Source organism: Tripterygium wilfordii, chromosome 17 (assembly GCF_013401445.1).
Source record: "Tripterygium wilfordii isolate XIE 37 chromosome 17, ASM1340144v1, whole genome shotgun sequence".
Lineage (NCBI taxonomy): Eukaryota > Viridiplantae > Streptophyta > Magnoliopsida > Celastrales > Celastraceae > Tripterygium > Tripterygium wilfordii.
This window is the reverse complement of record NC_052248.1, coordinates 12,632,026-12,645,813: the sequence shown is the minus strand read 5'-3', so window position 1 is coordinate 12,645,813 and position 13,788 is coordinate 12,632,026. Positions and strand designations below refer to the sequence as shown.

At 38.0% G+C, this 13,788-nt stretch overlaps 3 protein-coding genes across 8 annotated transcripts; 1 reads left to right on the top strand and 2 right to left on the bottom strand.

The window, feature by feature from the left end:
* Positions 1-82: 82 nt before the first annotated feature.
* On the bottom strand, positions 83-4,442 carry LOC119982197 (probable plastid-lipid-associated protein 10, chloroplastic). 2 transcript variants are annotated; one of them, XM_038825444.1, is made up of 9 exons: positions 4,296-4,442; positions 3,669-3,826; positions 3,474-3,587; positions 3,166-3,300; positions 2,468-2,563; positions 2,179-2,259; positions 1,112-1,198; positions 632-764; positions 83-559 (listed from the first exon to the last, which is right to left on the bottom strand). In XM_038825444.1, the coding sequence occupies exons 2-8, from the start codon at positions 3,822-3,824 to the stop codon at positions 651-653; spliced, it is 783 nt and encodes a 260-aa protein (XP_038681372.1). In that variant the 5' UTR covers positions 3,825-3,826; positions 4,296-4,442; the 3' UTR covers positions 83-559; positions 632-650. The 2 variants fall into 2 exon arrangements, with proteins under 2 accessions (XP_038681372.1, XP_038681371.1); XM_038825443.1 differs by having other exon boundaries at positions 703-764.
* A 594-nt stretch (positions 4,443-5,036) lies between these two features.
* Positions 5,037-9,648, bottom strand: LOC119982646 (transcription factor 25). Of its 2 annotated transcripts, none has more exons than XM_038826124.1 (4): positions 9,222-9,648; positions 7,710-8,260; positions 5,974-6,888; positions 5,037-5,663 (listed from the first exon to the last, which is right to left on the bottom strand). In XM_038826124.1, the coding sequence occupies exons 1-4, from the start codon at positions 9,402-9,404 to the stop codon at positions 5,390-5,392; spliced, it is 1,923 nt and encodes a 640-aa protein (XP_038682052.1). In that variant the 5' UTR covers positions 9,405-9,648; the 3' UTR covers positions 5,037-5,389. The 2 variants fall into 2 exon arrangements, with proteins under 2 accessions (XP_038682052.1, XP_038682053.1); XM_038826125.1 differs by having other exon boundaries at positions 7,710-8,257.
* A 999-nt stretch (positions 9,649-10,647) lies between these two features.
* LOC119982854 (uncharacterized protein C594.04c-like) lies at positions 10,648-12,706 on the top strand. Of its 4 annotated transcripts, none has more exons than XM_038826440.1 (4): positions 10,648-10,954; positions 11,239-11,549; positions 11,637-11,900; positions 12,025-12,570. In XM_038826440.1, exons 1-4 carry the CDS (start codon positions 10,663-10,665, stop codon positions 12,502-12,504), a joined length of 1,347 nt encoding a protein of 448 aa, XP_038682368.1. In that variant the 5' UTR covers positions 10,648-10,662; the 3' UTR covers positions 12,505-12,570. The 4 variants fall into 4 exon arrangements, with proteins under 4 accessions (XP_038682368.1, XP_038682371.1, XP_038682369.1 ...); XM_038826443.1 differs by having other exon boundaries at positions 10,797-10,938; positions 12,025-12,706; XM_038826441.1 differs by having other exon boundaries at positions 10,798-10,938; positions 11,171-11,549; positions 12,025-12,706.
* Positions 12,707-13,788: the final 1,082 nt, after the last annotated feature.

Here is a 13,788-nt window from a genome sequence, read left to right as displayed (position 1 = left end):
ATAATCCTTCTAGAATTGAGAAACTCCTAGACTTGGAGACAGACATTGATGAGAAAGGAAAGGAACAAAAAAGTAACAGAAATGAGAAAACATTGAGATGAAAATTGATACGAGATCATAATCAGTTGAACTTGAAACAACTAGGCAATTAAGTTCAAAATTTACAACAATCAAATGAACAGAATATCAGGAACTGAAGGCCCTGGCCTTTGTTTCTGGCAAATTAATTTTTCTATAATGTGGAGGGGCGACAATGGTCAAGGAAAATACAATGTACAGATATGTATCTCCTTACTTCTGTAAGAGGGAACGACCGGTTGGTTGAGTCTGTATTAGAGGATTACTCCAGGCAGATGATCTCATGAGCTAGTTAGTTTGCTTGACCACATATAAGCTGAACAGCCCTTGGCCCCTTGCATATCTTGCAAATCAAGCTGTTATTCAGAAGTCTAGAGGTTGAGCTCTGGAAAAAACGAAAACTCCCCCACCTCCAACAGCGCGACCCAGAAGCATATTGCTATCTAGATAGGAAAGATAATAAAGTCCTCCGACTGATTGCCTGAAATTCAAGTACGCTGCGATCATTTATGTGCATATATTACCAATACTTGGAACGATATGAGCACCATACCTCCCAGGGTCTCTCACAGTCACAGGAATGTGTATATATTACCAATACTTAGAACAATATGAGCACCATACCTCCCAGGGTCTCTCACAGTCACAGGAATTTGAGCTTTGAAAGAACGAATGAACTGCAAGATCTGCAAATAAGCATTTATTCACTTTCGAACAGAACAATACCGCTATCAACAGGAAAGACATGTATTTCATGCTTTGAGAACATATTATTTATAAATCTTATCACATACATCCAGAGAGGCATTCAGTAAAAACTAAAAAGTTAAGCAGAAAATTTGAGAAAAGAAAAGTTCCCATGTACATTAACTAAGCATAACATTATCTTGCAAGACGATATTGTTAGTGTTTAAAGAGAAGGAGCTTCTCAATTAAAGCTGATCATCCAACTAGATCCAGGCCGCATTTATCAAGCTTCATGCCAAACCAGAGAATGAACAAATTTGATAATAAGTGATGTTAGTTGGTTTACCTCTAGACTTAAATATGACCGTGGAAGTATTGCAGGAGCTATTAGAGCTTGCAGCCCTTCACTGATTTTGATATTTTTAACAGTTATCTGCCATAAACAACAAGAAATTTTCAGAAACACTTGAGATAAAATTCAGCAAGGACATTTTGCATCTCTCTGACAGCTGAAGAAGGAAACAATATATCGAACAATAATTCACAAAAGTAATCAATCTCCTATAATCATCATCATCTCATACTCGTATCAACAAAAAGACAAAGCTCTACGATTGGATTTTTGGCTAAGCTACTGCTCTGATAGCAAAATTAAAGGGGCAGGTAAAGAACCAAAGGCACTTATAATTATTTCACGATCTCCACAATCACAACTAAGTTCAACCTGTCCTGAAATGGAGCATCATAACCACAAAAAAACTATCCCCTTATGGCGGGCCATGAATTGCTTTTCTGGTCATTTTGCTGTGTATCATGCTCAAAGAATCGATTACTCCAGCAAAAATCTAGGTCCAGATTAATTCACAATCAGAAACAACCACCACCACAATATTGGAACTTTGCCATGTCATATAATGCATAGTTTTTGCAATGGACGAATGATAAAGATTAAAAGAGGGCAGATAATCACATTGGCCACTGAAGCTTTTGTTTACCAGTAAAGGAAAATTTTGCTGACTAGCTGGCAAATCAATTACTAATTGCGGGAACCTACAAAAACTTGACATTGGATTGTCCAACGCTATCGGTAAAGTTGAACCACAAAAGCCACCTAGACAGAAAAAATGAAATGAAGGTGACGACTAGAACGGAAGAGATTAGCTAAGTAGCTAACTAATGATTGATGTGCTCTGATTGTCTTTTCTAAAACAAAAACTATCGTGGCCTCCATCTACCACCTGATATTTTTATAACCCCTGTCGAATGTCTATGATATCAAGGAAACAAATACAAAACAGTGAGTGGAAGGCAAGCTTTTCAGATATCAAATATGAAATGAAGAGCAAGTGAACATATTCCACGGAAAAAAACTATGCCACAAAATAGAGTTGTGCGAAGGGCAGATTAGCAGACCTCTTCAAACTGAAGATAAATGTTACGAACTGAAACAACAGAAAATTTTGCAGAAACAAGTAGAGTAGCACCTTCTTGTTCCTGTAAAGCATGAGAGCCAGAAAATTCAATCAGTTGAGTTGGAGAGCCAATATAACATCTTATTTATGTTAGGATCAAACCAGAGTTGCTAGATCTGATGGCATATATATTATTTTAACTCGTTTCGGTTACCATAACATTGACATAACATCCTTACAAAAAAAAATCGACATAAGATAATATGGTATAAGGGAAGATCTAATTTTACCTCTAATAAAGTTGGAATACTCCATTGAACAACATTACGTATGATGCCTCCATCAGACTGATCCTTGCATTCAAACTTTTGGAAGATCTGCCCAACCTATGGTCATGTGTAACGCAAAACAGCGAATACAAAAGAAATCAAGATGGAAGGAACTATATAAAGAGAACATAACTTTACTTATCTAGAACCTGACACTTGACAAACAACAACATAATGTAAGGAAAACGTATTAAACCACAACACTAAATGTCTTCACAGGCAGTAAAACTTGGAATCAAAAATATTTTCAACACTGCCGTGGTAAGCATACAGGCGAGCATGTGGCCCAATAGTAGAGTCACAGGGGTGCAACATAGAGGTTACAGGTTCAATGCTTGGAAACAGCCTATCCACATATTATGTGGAGGTAAGGTCTATGTAAATCTTGTTTGTCCCCAATCCCGTCCTCTGCGAGAGCCTTGTGTACGGGTATTGTTGACCTTTTCCTGTGTTAGCTATGATAAAGTTAACCTTACCAGCAAAACTCTCTAGTGAAATTATTTCATAATTAGCAGCTCTCAACTTTCATTTTTTTGCATCCTTCAAGTAGAAAGCATTTAAAAAAAAAAAAGAAAAAAAGAGGAAAGTGTAACAAATTTAAGCAGAAGCTTTGCATTTCTCATAAAAGAAGGATAGTACATAGCTCTACTTTTTGGCACCTGAAAAAAGGGAAGCCTTGCAGCAGATTCTAGAAGAATGAGGACATCAGGGGCAGAAGTATACTGCAGACGCCATGTTCCATCCAACTTCTTAAGATCTATTGGAGCACCCACGTTGTATCCTTCCAAGCTCACCTGCCAGACTCATGTAAGTAAAACATGAGTTACTTTCCCTACATGCATACACTTATTTTCCATGAAATGAGCATCAAGAACTCTTTGCGTAGAAAGATAGGGGGAGGGAAAATGAGACAACGAGAGAGGGAGTTTGAAGACCATTATAACTGAGAAAAACATGGGGAGCAGACCAGAGCCTCCTCAATGATGGAGCGTTGATCAGCAGTCGTAGTAAGGCCTCGTTGCATGTCTTGGATAGTTCTCAGAAGATCATGCTTTTTGTTCTCTAACTCAAACTCGGAAGCCTAAAAACCGAAATAAATATCAATCAGTACATACGAAGATTTAATCAAAATTCGCCCAACAAAAACGTAGGCAAGGCAAACCTGAGTCATTGCAGTGGCAACTGTGGCGAAACACCTAAACTTTCTCTGCACTGGCACTTTACAGGTGGTGCTTATACTTGAAGTAAAAGGCTTTATCTTTTGGGTGGCTATATTTCCAGCAGCAAGGGACAATGAAGAAGTGAATGCCAGATCCATTCCTGAAGAAATCTGTCTAGTTAGAAATATAGTTATAATTAAACAACTTGTTTGTCTGCAAATGATAAGTTCATGGCCTTCAAGCCAAACATGAATCCAGACTGCATAGTATGGTGAGATTTATATAGGCCCCAAGAAACCAGAGTAAAGTTACAATTGTCATAATTCTTTTCACAGCTTCTACTGATAACAAGTACCAGAAAAGCAAATCAGGGGTTTGCATTTCATAATCATACCCTAAACCCTAAATTGACAACAAGAGAAGTAGAGAAAACGAGGAAAGAGAAGCAGCAACAGCTGCATCGATACCCAAATCGAAATCAACATCCAAAATGAACAAAGAGGACAATAGTCTACGGCAATGGAAACAAAAGTTCGCAGCCTATGCACAATTTCAGGTGAGGAATAAAAGAGATTCAATTTCGCAGAACTAAAATCAGTAACCAAAGAGAACGAAGCAGAACATCACACCGAGAGGCAAGACAGAGATCGCAGCAGCAATGAAGGATTTGTTAAGACTATTTTCAGTCCTCTACTGTCACACACTCAGAATTATCTCATCGGTTTCAATTTGTACATCACTGCTTACCCAAAAAAAGAAAAACAATTACTTTTCGGATCCAACCCGACCCGTAAATCTCTCAACGTGATCAAGTCTGTTGCTGTGTCTCCTATTTTATTTACGTTGGTCTGAAAGTCGTTAAGAAATAGTTATCTTTATGGGTATTTCCTGGTCAGGCACAATGCTTGCCATGATTATACAAACTATACTGTATGTATCCCACCTTGGCTGAAACTCTCTCTATCTATTTGTTTGTTGAGTGGAGGTACCTCAAGACATTATAATAACTTGCCGTTTGGACATCTCATATAGGCTAGACATAAACTTAACATCGAATATAAACATAAACTCAAACTTGGGCGTCAAGACTTCGCACTAAAGTTTCTCGCTTGACGTCAGAGTAAATTGAGCCAAAGCTATCAATGCGTGGCCACAAGAGTTGATATCTTTTCTTCCATTCCTATCTGGATTTCTTTGTGACAACAAAAACTTAATAGAAATTTATTGATGTAGCATGAAGCCCAAACGGGCAACATTTTTCTTCAAACCTTGAAACTTATATCCCCTAAATTTTCAGTGCTCTTGGCCCATTGCAGCCGACTAGTACTTCAACCCTATCAAAAGAATGATGTATAGAACTGAAACTATGATAGGGTAACTTGGAAATTCTATTATTTGATCTCTATCGGGAACAAAGGAAAACAAATCATTACATATGACAAAAGATTCAATGCTAATGGGAAAGAACAATGTAGACAGGACATTTTGGAATTTAAGTTGGCATTTGAAGATTATAATAAGGGATCCATATTGCTCACTGCCTACTATGTTAAAATGCAAGGCACTTCCATCAGTTATGGAATCAAATAAATTGTAGACAGGCTAGGCCATGCTTTTCACACGCGACGCGACGCTACTCTGAGCTAAACAGACACTGTTTTTGCGATCGAACTTTCTTCTGCCAAAGACCAGGTAACTAGTATGATAATATCATTGCTTCTCACTAATCATGTCCGGCCCCGTGTCCATCATCCTCATCAGCTACTCCACCTTCACCATCTTCGTAATGAACCCATGGTAAAATTGACTCCATCAAGACAGCCAATGCGTTGCGATTGGCAATAGGCTGTGGAGCAGGACCACCATTTTGTTGATTGTCAACCTGGACCCCATTCTGCCCAGCAACAATCCTCAAATCAACCATGGCATTCTCCAGATTCTCAGGTGTAAGAGATGGCATTTTGTCAGAGAAATCCGAAACCAGCAAATGGACATACCTAGTAAACAAAGATGTTTTGTCACCTCAACTTGTCATTGAATGATAAGATTGAAAACTCGATGATGTATGACAAATCACAATATTGTCACTGTAATGTATACTCTGCAATTTGTTAAAACAAATTCAAAATCTCACATCAACGCCAATGAGCTTATATGATTATTCACTACAAACCTAAATTTGGCATTGGCCCATTATTTCAGTCAATTAGTTGTCATATACACAATATAAGATTTGAGCCATTAAATCAAATTTTGAAGTAGTCAAACAAAGCTAAAGCACAGATTCAGATAAATTAGAATCCTTACTCATTGCTCTCCGAAGAAAAAGCTTCCTTGCTTACACAAGCCCAATCCTTTGCTTCGTTAATATTGTGTTCAAGAGCTTCAATGACTTGTGCAGCAGCATCCTGAAGAAACTTTTGCAGCTCTGGACGCTTCCATATAATATAACTTCTTTCTATGTAAAGATCAATAAGATGATCCAACGATAGAGATCCTGTTCTATCTGCTTGAAAAAAGGTATTCTTGAGTATAGTTGTCCAGATCTGACTTTTCAAAGGGACCTTTGCTTCTAGTTTTCTAAGAACTGAAGGGTGAAGCATCAATGCTTGCTTCATCAAATCAACTGATCTAGACTTTGCCACACCCACAGAAGAATCTCCCAAAGTTCCCTCCTTCTCAAGATTAAACCGGCAGATAGCCAAGGAAAACGAAAAATTAGGAAACATCCATAAAGAATTGTCACTTTTATATTCTTCAGAAAATTGTTCTAACCATGCATATTCCTCCGCCCTCAGAGCAAAGTAGTCAATGCAGAACAATGCCCCCATAGGATCATCTGAATCCAGGGAAAGTAACAGCTTGCATACTTCTAATGCAGAACGACAACAACCCTGTCTATCTAAGCTTTTCATATGAGTGAAAAGCACTTTGAACAATGCCTTGTTTGTTTCATGGCTATATTTCAATTGGCAATTACCCTGGAAAGGAGTGAACATGGGATGCCATGCACATTCCAGTGCATATAAACACATTGCAGTCTCATCCGCTGACGTTTGATGTTCACCTGTTAACATATGATAGTACGCCAATGCCATAAGGGAATCTATGTGGTAACGATGGCGATGCCTCAGAAGAACTGCTACACCATTCAGATCATGAGTAGCTTTGGCACCTTCAAATAATCTCTGAGTCTCATCATAGGATGCTGAGTACACATACCTACATTTATGTCCATGTAAACAGATTCATGACCCCATAACAGAAAATGGAGAGAAATAATGGAAGTTAATTGAAACAAATGGATCAATGAGCTTCATTTTTCATCAGACAAGATCATCATCTAGCTTTCACACGTGCATAATGAGCATCTAGATAAACAAGAACATTAATGTAGCCTGTCACCATAAAATTCTTAAACTTCAAACTAACTTTCAGCCAGAAAGGGCCTGATGAATATAATGTTTGGGCGGCTGAAACCCATCATCAAGCCAAATGCTATTGTGTCCTCTAGTTGAATTTTGGCAGATAAGATCGGTTTATCATCTCAGATGAGCATTCAAATCCAATGGCTAGCTCTAGCTTGGCTTTAGATCCCACTTATTAATGCATTGAGGAAAAAAAAAAAAAAAAAAAGGACTGGCCACAGTATAAAATGAATTTGCAAATTTCAATCAGTATGACAGGTTTTCAACCTCTTCCATTTCTAAAAAACCAATGACAGATGCTCCTCCATATCAAGAGAGTGACTGGCAAATTGTAATTCTAAATTCTGTAACAGCACATGCATGTTCGATTTTTTATTTTTAGTTTTGCAATTGTTTGTGTCAAGAACAGATATAAGATTTAGTAACAATATGTCGATATTTCATGAACAAGTACATGTGATATGTGATGGTTGGTGGCACATGTTCATTAGAAGTAAACCATTATATAGGCCACCACAAAGATACTCTTTAACTAATACTGTAGGATGTAGCTCAAGAAAGAGAGGTGAGAAAGTATAACTCCAACTATATCAAGCAATAAAGGATGTTTTCTACCTGAAATAATTGCAACCATCCTTGGTTTCCAACAACTCCATTGAGAAGGATCCATCCCATTGAGGCCAGTGTTCCAATGGAGTGACTAAATTAGTTTTTCTATGACGGGCACCACTTCTTCCCCCGCGTAACTGCCTAGAACCTCCAGCTTGATTACTTTGCTCAAATGACTTCACCACTTTGGAACCAAAAATTTTTCGTAACTCATTCTGAGGATTCAGATTTTTGGGATTAACTTGTAAGATGGATTGATCAAATCTTTTAACAAATTTATCATTAACTTTTGCCTTTCCTAAGTTGGATTTTGTAGGATCAGGTCCACTAACAGAATAATTAACATCCAAAGACAAATTTTCTAAAACCTCCTCCAAAGATTCTTCAACTTTATTTGCACTTGTAGGACCCTCTTTGCCTTTCTTCTTCTTCTTGCTCTTGTTCTTCTTCTTTGGTTTGCAATTAGATGTTGATGTGCCTTCTACTGCAGTCATTTCCCGTTTAACTTCGTCACTGCTTCTTATGAAAGTTTCCTCGGTGGCTTTGGACTCATCCTGCTGAAGCACAGTTGATAATTAGCCAATGAAGGCAACCAGAGGTAGAGGGTGCAGTACCTTTTCTTTTACAAAAGGACAATGCTAGAGACCCCAAAATTTGACCCCCAAGTCTCCCAAATCTATGTGGCATTAAAATAATCATTCATTAAAAACACACATGTAGGGCCCACTTTACATCTAACACTTGCACATTAAATGGGGCTCTTTTGGGGTCACTTTTGGGGGTTTCAAGCATTATCCTTTACAAAATAATCATCATATTGTTAAAAATAAAAATTAGTATCAAAATTGTTTGTTAATTAAGAATAGTGTTAGTGTTGCTTGGAGAAGGATAACACAAAGAACCATCAACCAACATATCAACGAAATCATACGACCATATTGAAGATCGCTCACTAGCACATTCTCTTTGATATCAGTAAATTGTCTCAATCTATAGACACCACCTTTGGTAGAGTAAGCTTCAAGAGCACAAAGTTATGTACATCAGTTTGTTATCAGTAAATGGTCTCAAAATCCGCATATAAACCCTTTTATCTCGTCATTCTAAAGACACCACCTGTGGTGGGGTAAGCTTCAAAAGGAAAAAGTTACTGTCTCGTGTCCGGTCATAGAATTTGTTGAAGATGAGGGGAATTAAGAAATAATTGAATGAATATGTAGCCGCTTATGTTAAGCTCTATCTTTTTCCAATCAAACCCTTGATCCTAGTATTTGATAACAAAACTGTCTTTTTAGTAAGAATGAATACTCAGACACGATCAAGGGAGGATCTGAATTTCAAATTCTAGAGGCATACAATTTCTGAACCGCATTCATCCACAAATTTGAATAATGAGCAGCACCAACGCCGCCGATAACAACTAGAACAGTAAACCATCAGCTTCTAATATCGCAACTTAATAACGTTTCAGTTCATCGTAAACAGCAAGAAAGGGAAAAAATTGTCGAGAAAATTAACCTGGTCAGGCTCGTCGTCATCTTCTTCGTTGAGGAAATCGAAAGGGTTTATCGAAGAACGACTACCAAAATCAGGAGATTCTGCATCCTCTTCTTCTTCACTTCCATCGCCAATTTCGCGGCGCTCTTGTCGTTGTTTCTGTTCTTGTTCTTTCAAGAACTGCTTCAGCAACCTAGCCGACATCGCACCGTCTTATGGCACAACCAACTTCGATTGACTTAAATCAATGGAACGAAATCTGCTTCTCCACGCTCCGGGCCGATGGTAGTTTCGCTTCGTTGAATAGAGAGAAAAAAATTGGATTCCGTTTCGCAGAGCTGAAACCTGAGAAGGAGAGGTGGCGTTCTTCTTGGGCGCGTTTATACTGACGGGTCTTCGTTAGTTTGGAGCTCACGTCGGCTCGGGTCTAAACGTTCCAAAAAATGTTTTGTGAGGATCGACCATTCCTATTCATTGTTTATCACCAACGTTGTTAGGGTTTTTTTAGAAATTTGTTTTGAGAAATTTTATTTATTTACACTCACATAAATTATTAAGTTTCCAACAAGAGATGACTCATTAACAATCAATTGAGTTAGGTATATATATGTTCAAGGTTCAATTCCAATGAAAAACATATTTCTCAACCGTATTTTTTTTAAAAAAAGTCTACATCACCTATTTTAACTCTATAAGTTTACATCCACATCCATATTTTATAAGTTTACATCAAATATTTAATAGATAACTTAAATTAGTCTCACATGAAAAATTATAATTAACAAAGTGTTAAGTTTACACACCTTTTAATATGTTAACCATCGAACTCACTTATCAAATCGACACCCGTACTCGATTTGAACTCCCCTCATCGACATAAATTTTGAGCCACCTAACACTTGACCGACAAATGTCCACCAACTATAGAACAACTCATCTTCGGCCAGAGCACCACGCCATTTATAAGATCGAGGAGTGTAGGATTCACATGCTAAAGCACTATGAGATCGAGTGTTTGAAAGAATGACATGAAAAAGTCCAAATCTACATTGCCAAAATTGAGATTTCTAATTCTATTTGCAAGTATTGAAACGAATAATGATGATTGTTGACAATTTCATTTAAAGAAGAAAAAAGTCAAAACAAATGTAAAGAGAGATGCGCGCATGTATAGAATTAGATAATTTTATTAAAAGAATAAGAATATTTATGTCAATTAATCAGTTTTTTTTTTAAATAGGGGTTTAGGAATGGGTAGAATTTGAAACATGATTTAATGAGTGGGCGATCCATTACATATAAAGTGATTTTCGGCGATCCATTACATACAAAGTGATTGTCGTTTAACTAATGAATCACTTGCATCATTTAATCAATTGTGTCTTTATAATTAAAATTTTTTTGCTGTCCTTTTTTGAAGAAATCGTCATAATTGTGGACCTATTGGTACAATTGCCCCATAATGCTTGACACCGTGGCCGTCGGACCAACTAACCAAGTCTTATTTCAGGTGTCCGGAGAAGGTGAGACTAGTCTTCTCAGGCTCATTGACACATTGGCTCAGGAAGATAAAGTTTATTCACCACAGTCCCCCTTCCACGGTTCCACCCCACAAGCTTGGCCGTGGAATCACTCAATGAAGATGTTGCTGCTTGCTTTCTGCGCGAATTGCATTGTGGGGGATTTGGGAGGGGGGACCGGAGTATCACTCGCTGCTTCATGCACAGAAAGGCCCCATGTGAGTGGATTCCAGAGTATGATTAAGCACACCACTAGCTGTTTCAATCATCATTAGATATTATTGTTAAGAATCTCATAATAGTGTTTTATGAGTTTGATTTGGATATAGCAATGTTTCATGATTTAATTAGTTTAACATGATTAAAGGACAGTTAATGATTGATGTTACTGGGCAGAAAGTTCCATGTTCAACTAATGAAATCATGAGGATAATATTCCATGCTTTGTAGAAAATGAACCCTAATCATGATTAGTGGGGAAGCCATCATGCAGAAAGTGAATCATCCATCATCTGCAGGACTCATCGCTTTTTGGATCAACGTTACATTGCCTACCCTTATAAGATTAGGCCTCTCCTTGCTAAAATTCAACAACACAATGGATCGCAATTTGAAGAATGCTGTGATTGCATTTCTGACTCCTCTACCTTCCATACTCTTCTATCTCTACTTCCTCAACCACTCCTATGATGGTGATGCTAATGCTAATGCCCTCTCTCCTTTGTGGAAATGGTGCTTTGATCACCCTCTCCTCCTAGCCAACGCACTGTTCTTCCTCAACGTCAATGTCCTCTTCTGGGTCATCAGTCACTTACTATCAAGCTTCTGGGTCTGCACTTGATTTCCCAGTATTTGATTTTGCTCCTTTTCTATCTGTTTGTACTTTGTATTTGATCGATTTAATTTTGTACTGCAGATGATAGATTTATACTGGACTGTGATCCCGGTACTGCTACTGTACTACTATGCAGCACACCCGTTGGCCCAGTATGATTTGTGGAGGTCAAGAATTGTGACGGTCCTGACATGGGTGTGGAGTATCAGGCTCACCCATAACTACTTTAGGCGTGAAAAGTGGCAGTGGGGTGCCAGGGAGGACTGGAGATTCACTGATATGCGCATCCAGTACGGCAACCACTGGTGGTGGGCATCCTTCTTTGCCGTATATGCCTCTCAGCAGGTAGGTCCAACTTTTTCTTGCTTATGTTGGATATAATTAGGGTTTGAAGTTACAGAATTTGGATATGGAACTAACTGTTTGACAAATTGTCTCAATGAGCTCAACTTGTGTTAAATCTATGCAGGTGTTTCTCATTGGAATATGTCTCCCAATGTATATTGTACACTCGGTTGATAAGCCAGTGAATATCTGGGATTTTGTTGCCATTGTTGTTTGTATTAGTGGCATTGTGATAGCATACTATGCTGATACTCAACTCCACGAATTTGTGACCAAGAACGAGAAGCTCAAAGAGCTAGGACTGCCCATGGTGCTCAATCTTGAGAGGGGTTTGTGGTGTTACTCTCGACATCCAAACTACTTTGGGGAACAGTTGTGGTGGTGGGGTTTGGCTATATTTGCATGGAACCTGGGGCATGGTTGGGCCTTTATTGGTGCCCTTATAAATAGTATGTGTTTAGCATATGTGACTTTGCTTGTGGAACAACGGATGCTGAAGCGAGAGTCCAGAGCTGAAGCTTACAGACTGTACCAGAAGACCACATCAGTTTGGGTACCATGGTTCAAGTCGTCTGCCATAGCAGCAAAAGTTAAGGAAACTTGATCTGGTATTTGTCTAACTACTAGTCTGCTACTAGATTGTTACTTTATAGTTGGTTGTTATCTTGTATGTGTTACTGGTATTACTGTCCAGTAGGTCCAGCATTAGTTCATGTGATCTGTTTTCTTTTCTTTTTTTTTTTGGAGAAAACAAATAAATGTTACCTTTATGTGGCAAAATAGCTCACTTTTTGAATTTGTTGGAACTCTTTCTGCGTTACGTTCTTGTTCTGAACATTCTGATGGCCTACAACACATGGAAATTCCTATGAATCTTGCTTTGCACCTAGGTCTGTTTTAATGCAAAACATGATCTATAAGGCTTCATGTAACCAGACAATCCTAGTCCATTTGGAAACTGGAGAATCTAGAGAACTGAAATTATAGCTTTATTTGCCTATGAATATTAAAAAACGACAAAGTGTAGCTCCTTTTGGACTCAAAATGGTGATCTATACAGAAACAAATCCAATAAGTTGGGATGGAACTTAGCAAATATTTAATGAAATTACACGATCCCCAATATAGGCCAAGATATCCTGAATTGAATTCCACTGGTAGAGTTCAATTCAATCCCCTTAGGATTTGGTTCACGATAAAGTGTGAAACAAAAATTAGTGTTTTGAAATGAACAGAGTAGAAAATGATGGCAGCATGGCTTTATTAGTGTTTTTCTTCTTGCTGTGACTGCCAGAGCCTGATGAATCCATCTCTTACTCTTGCTTTGTGCACACTATTGACTACGAAAAAAAATCCAGATCAATCATAATTGCTTTTGCTTCTCTTTTTCCACCAACATGTAATAGGGGTTGCTTGTGCAATCTGCACTTATCATTCGTATCAAAGTTTGCTTCTGCGCTTATCATTTTCCCACCAATCTCTGGCTGGGTGTGCTTGTGCAGTTGTGCCATCTGCACTTTTCCATTTCTCACCTGCTTGATCCATTGTATAAAGATTAGCTCAATTACTTGATTTACATTACTAATTTGATGTAACGGCCAATCCTTTAGACAAAAACGCATAAACACATACTTACATATATCATTTGGTACCTGATTTATGTCGACATCAATAATATACAAAACAAGTACCTCAATGCCTTAACTGGTTCCAGCTCATACAGCTATATATTTTACTAATGTTGCTTAGTGTCTACTAGTCAGTGGGCTTGACAGATTAGAGATGTGCTGCCTGGAAGTTTTAACAACAAATTTGTCCTCTGCTTTGCAACATTTTTAGTTACCCATCACTTGTCTCTGTACTGCTAGTGAGGAAATTTTATGTATGT

Coding starts and splice junctions, on each gene's coding strand:
- LOC119982197 (XM_038825443.1), bottom strand. CDS start 3,824: ATGGATCTGGCATTCACTTCTTCATTGTCCCTTGCTGCTGGAAATATA. Junction 3,301..3,473: donor CCATCATTGAGGAGGCTCTG/GTCTGCTCCCCA, acceptor TGAGTCTGGCAG/GTGAGCTTGGAAGGATACAA. Junction 560..702: donor ACTGTGAGAGACCCTGGGAG/GTATGGTGCTCA, acceptor CTTGAATTTCAG/GCAATCAGTCGGAGGACTTT.
- LOC119982646 (XM_038826124.1), bottom strand. CDS start 9,404: ATGTCGGCTAGGTTGCTGAAGCAGTTCTTGAAAGAACAAGAACAGAAA. Junction 6,889..7,709: donor GATGGTTGCAATTATTTCAG/GTAGAAAACATC, acceptor ACATAAATGTAG/GTATGTGTACTCAGCATCCT. Junction 5,664..5,973: donor TTTTCTTCGGAGAGCAATGA/GTAAGGATTCTA, acceptor TTTGTTTACTAG/GTATGTCCATTTGCTGGTTT.
- LOC119982854 (XM_038826440.1), top strand. CDS start 10,663: ATGCTTGACACCGTGGCCGTCGGACCAACTAACCAAGTCTTATTTCAG. Junction 10,955..11,238: donor CCATGTGAGTGGATTCCAGA/GTATGATTAAGC, acceptor CATCATCTGCAG/GACTCATCGCTTTTTGGATC. Junction 11,550..11,636: donor ACTTACTATCAAGCTTCTGG/GTCTGCACTTGA, acceptor TTTGTACTGCAG/ATGATAGATTTATACTGGAC.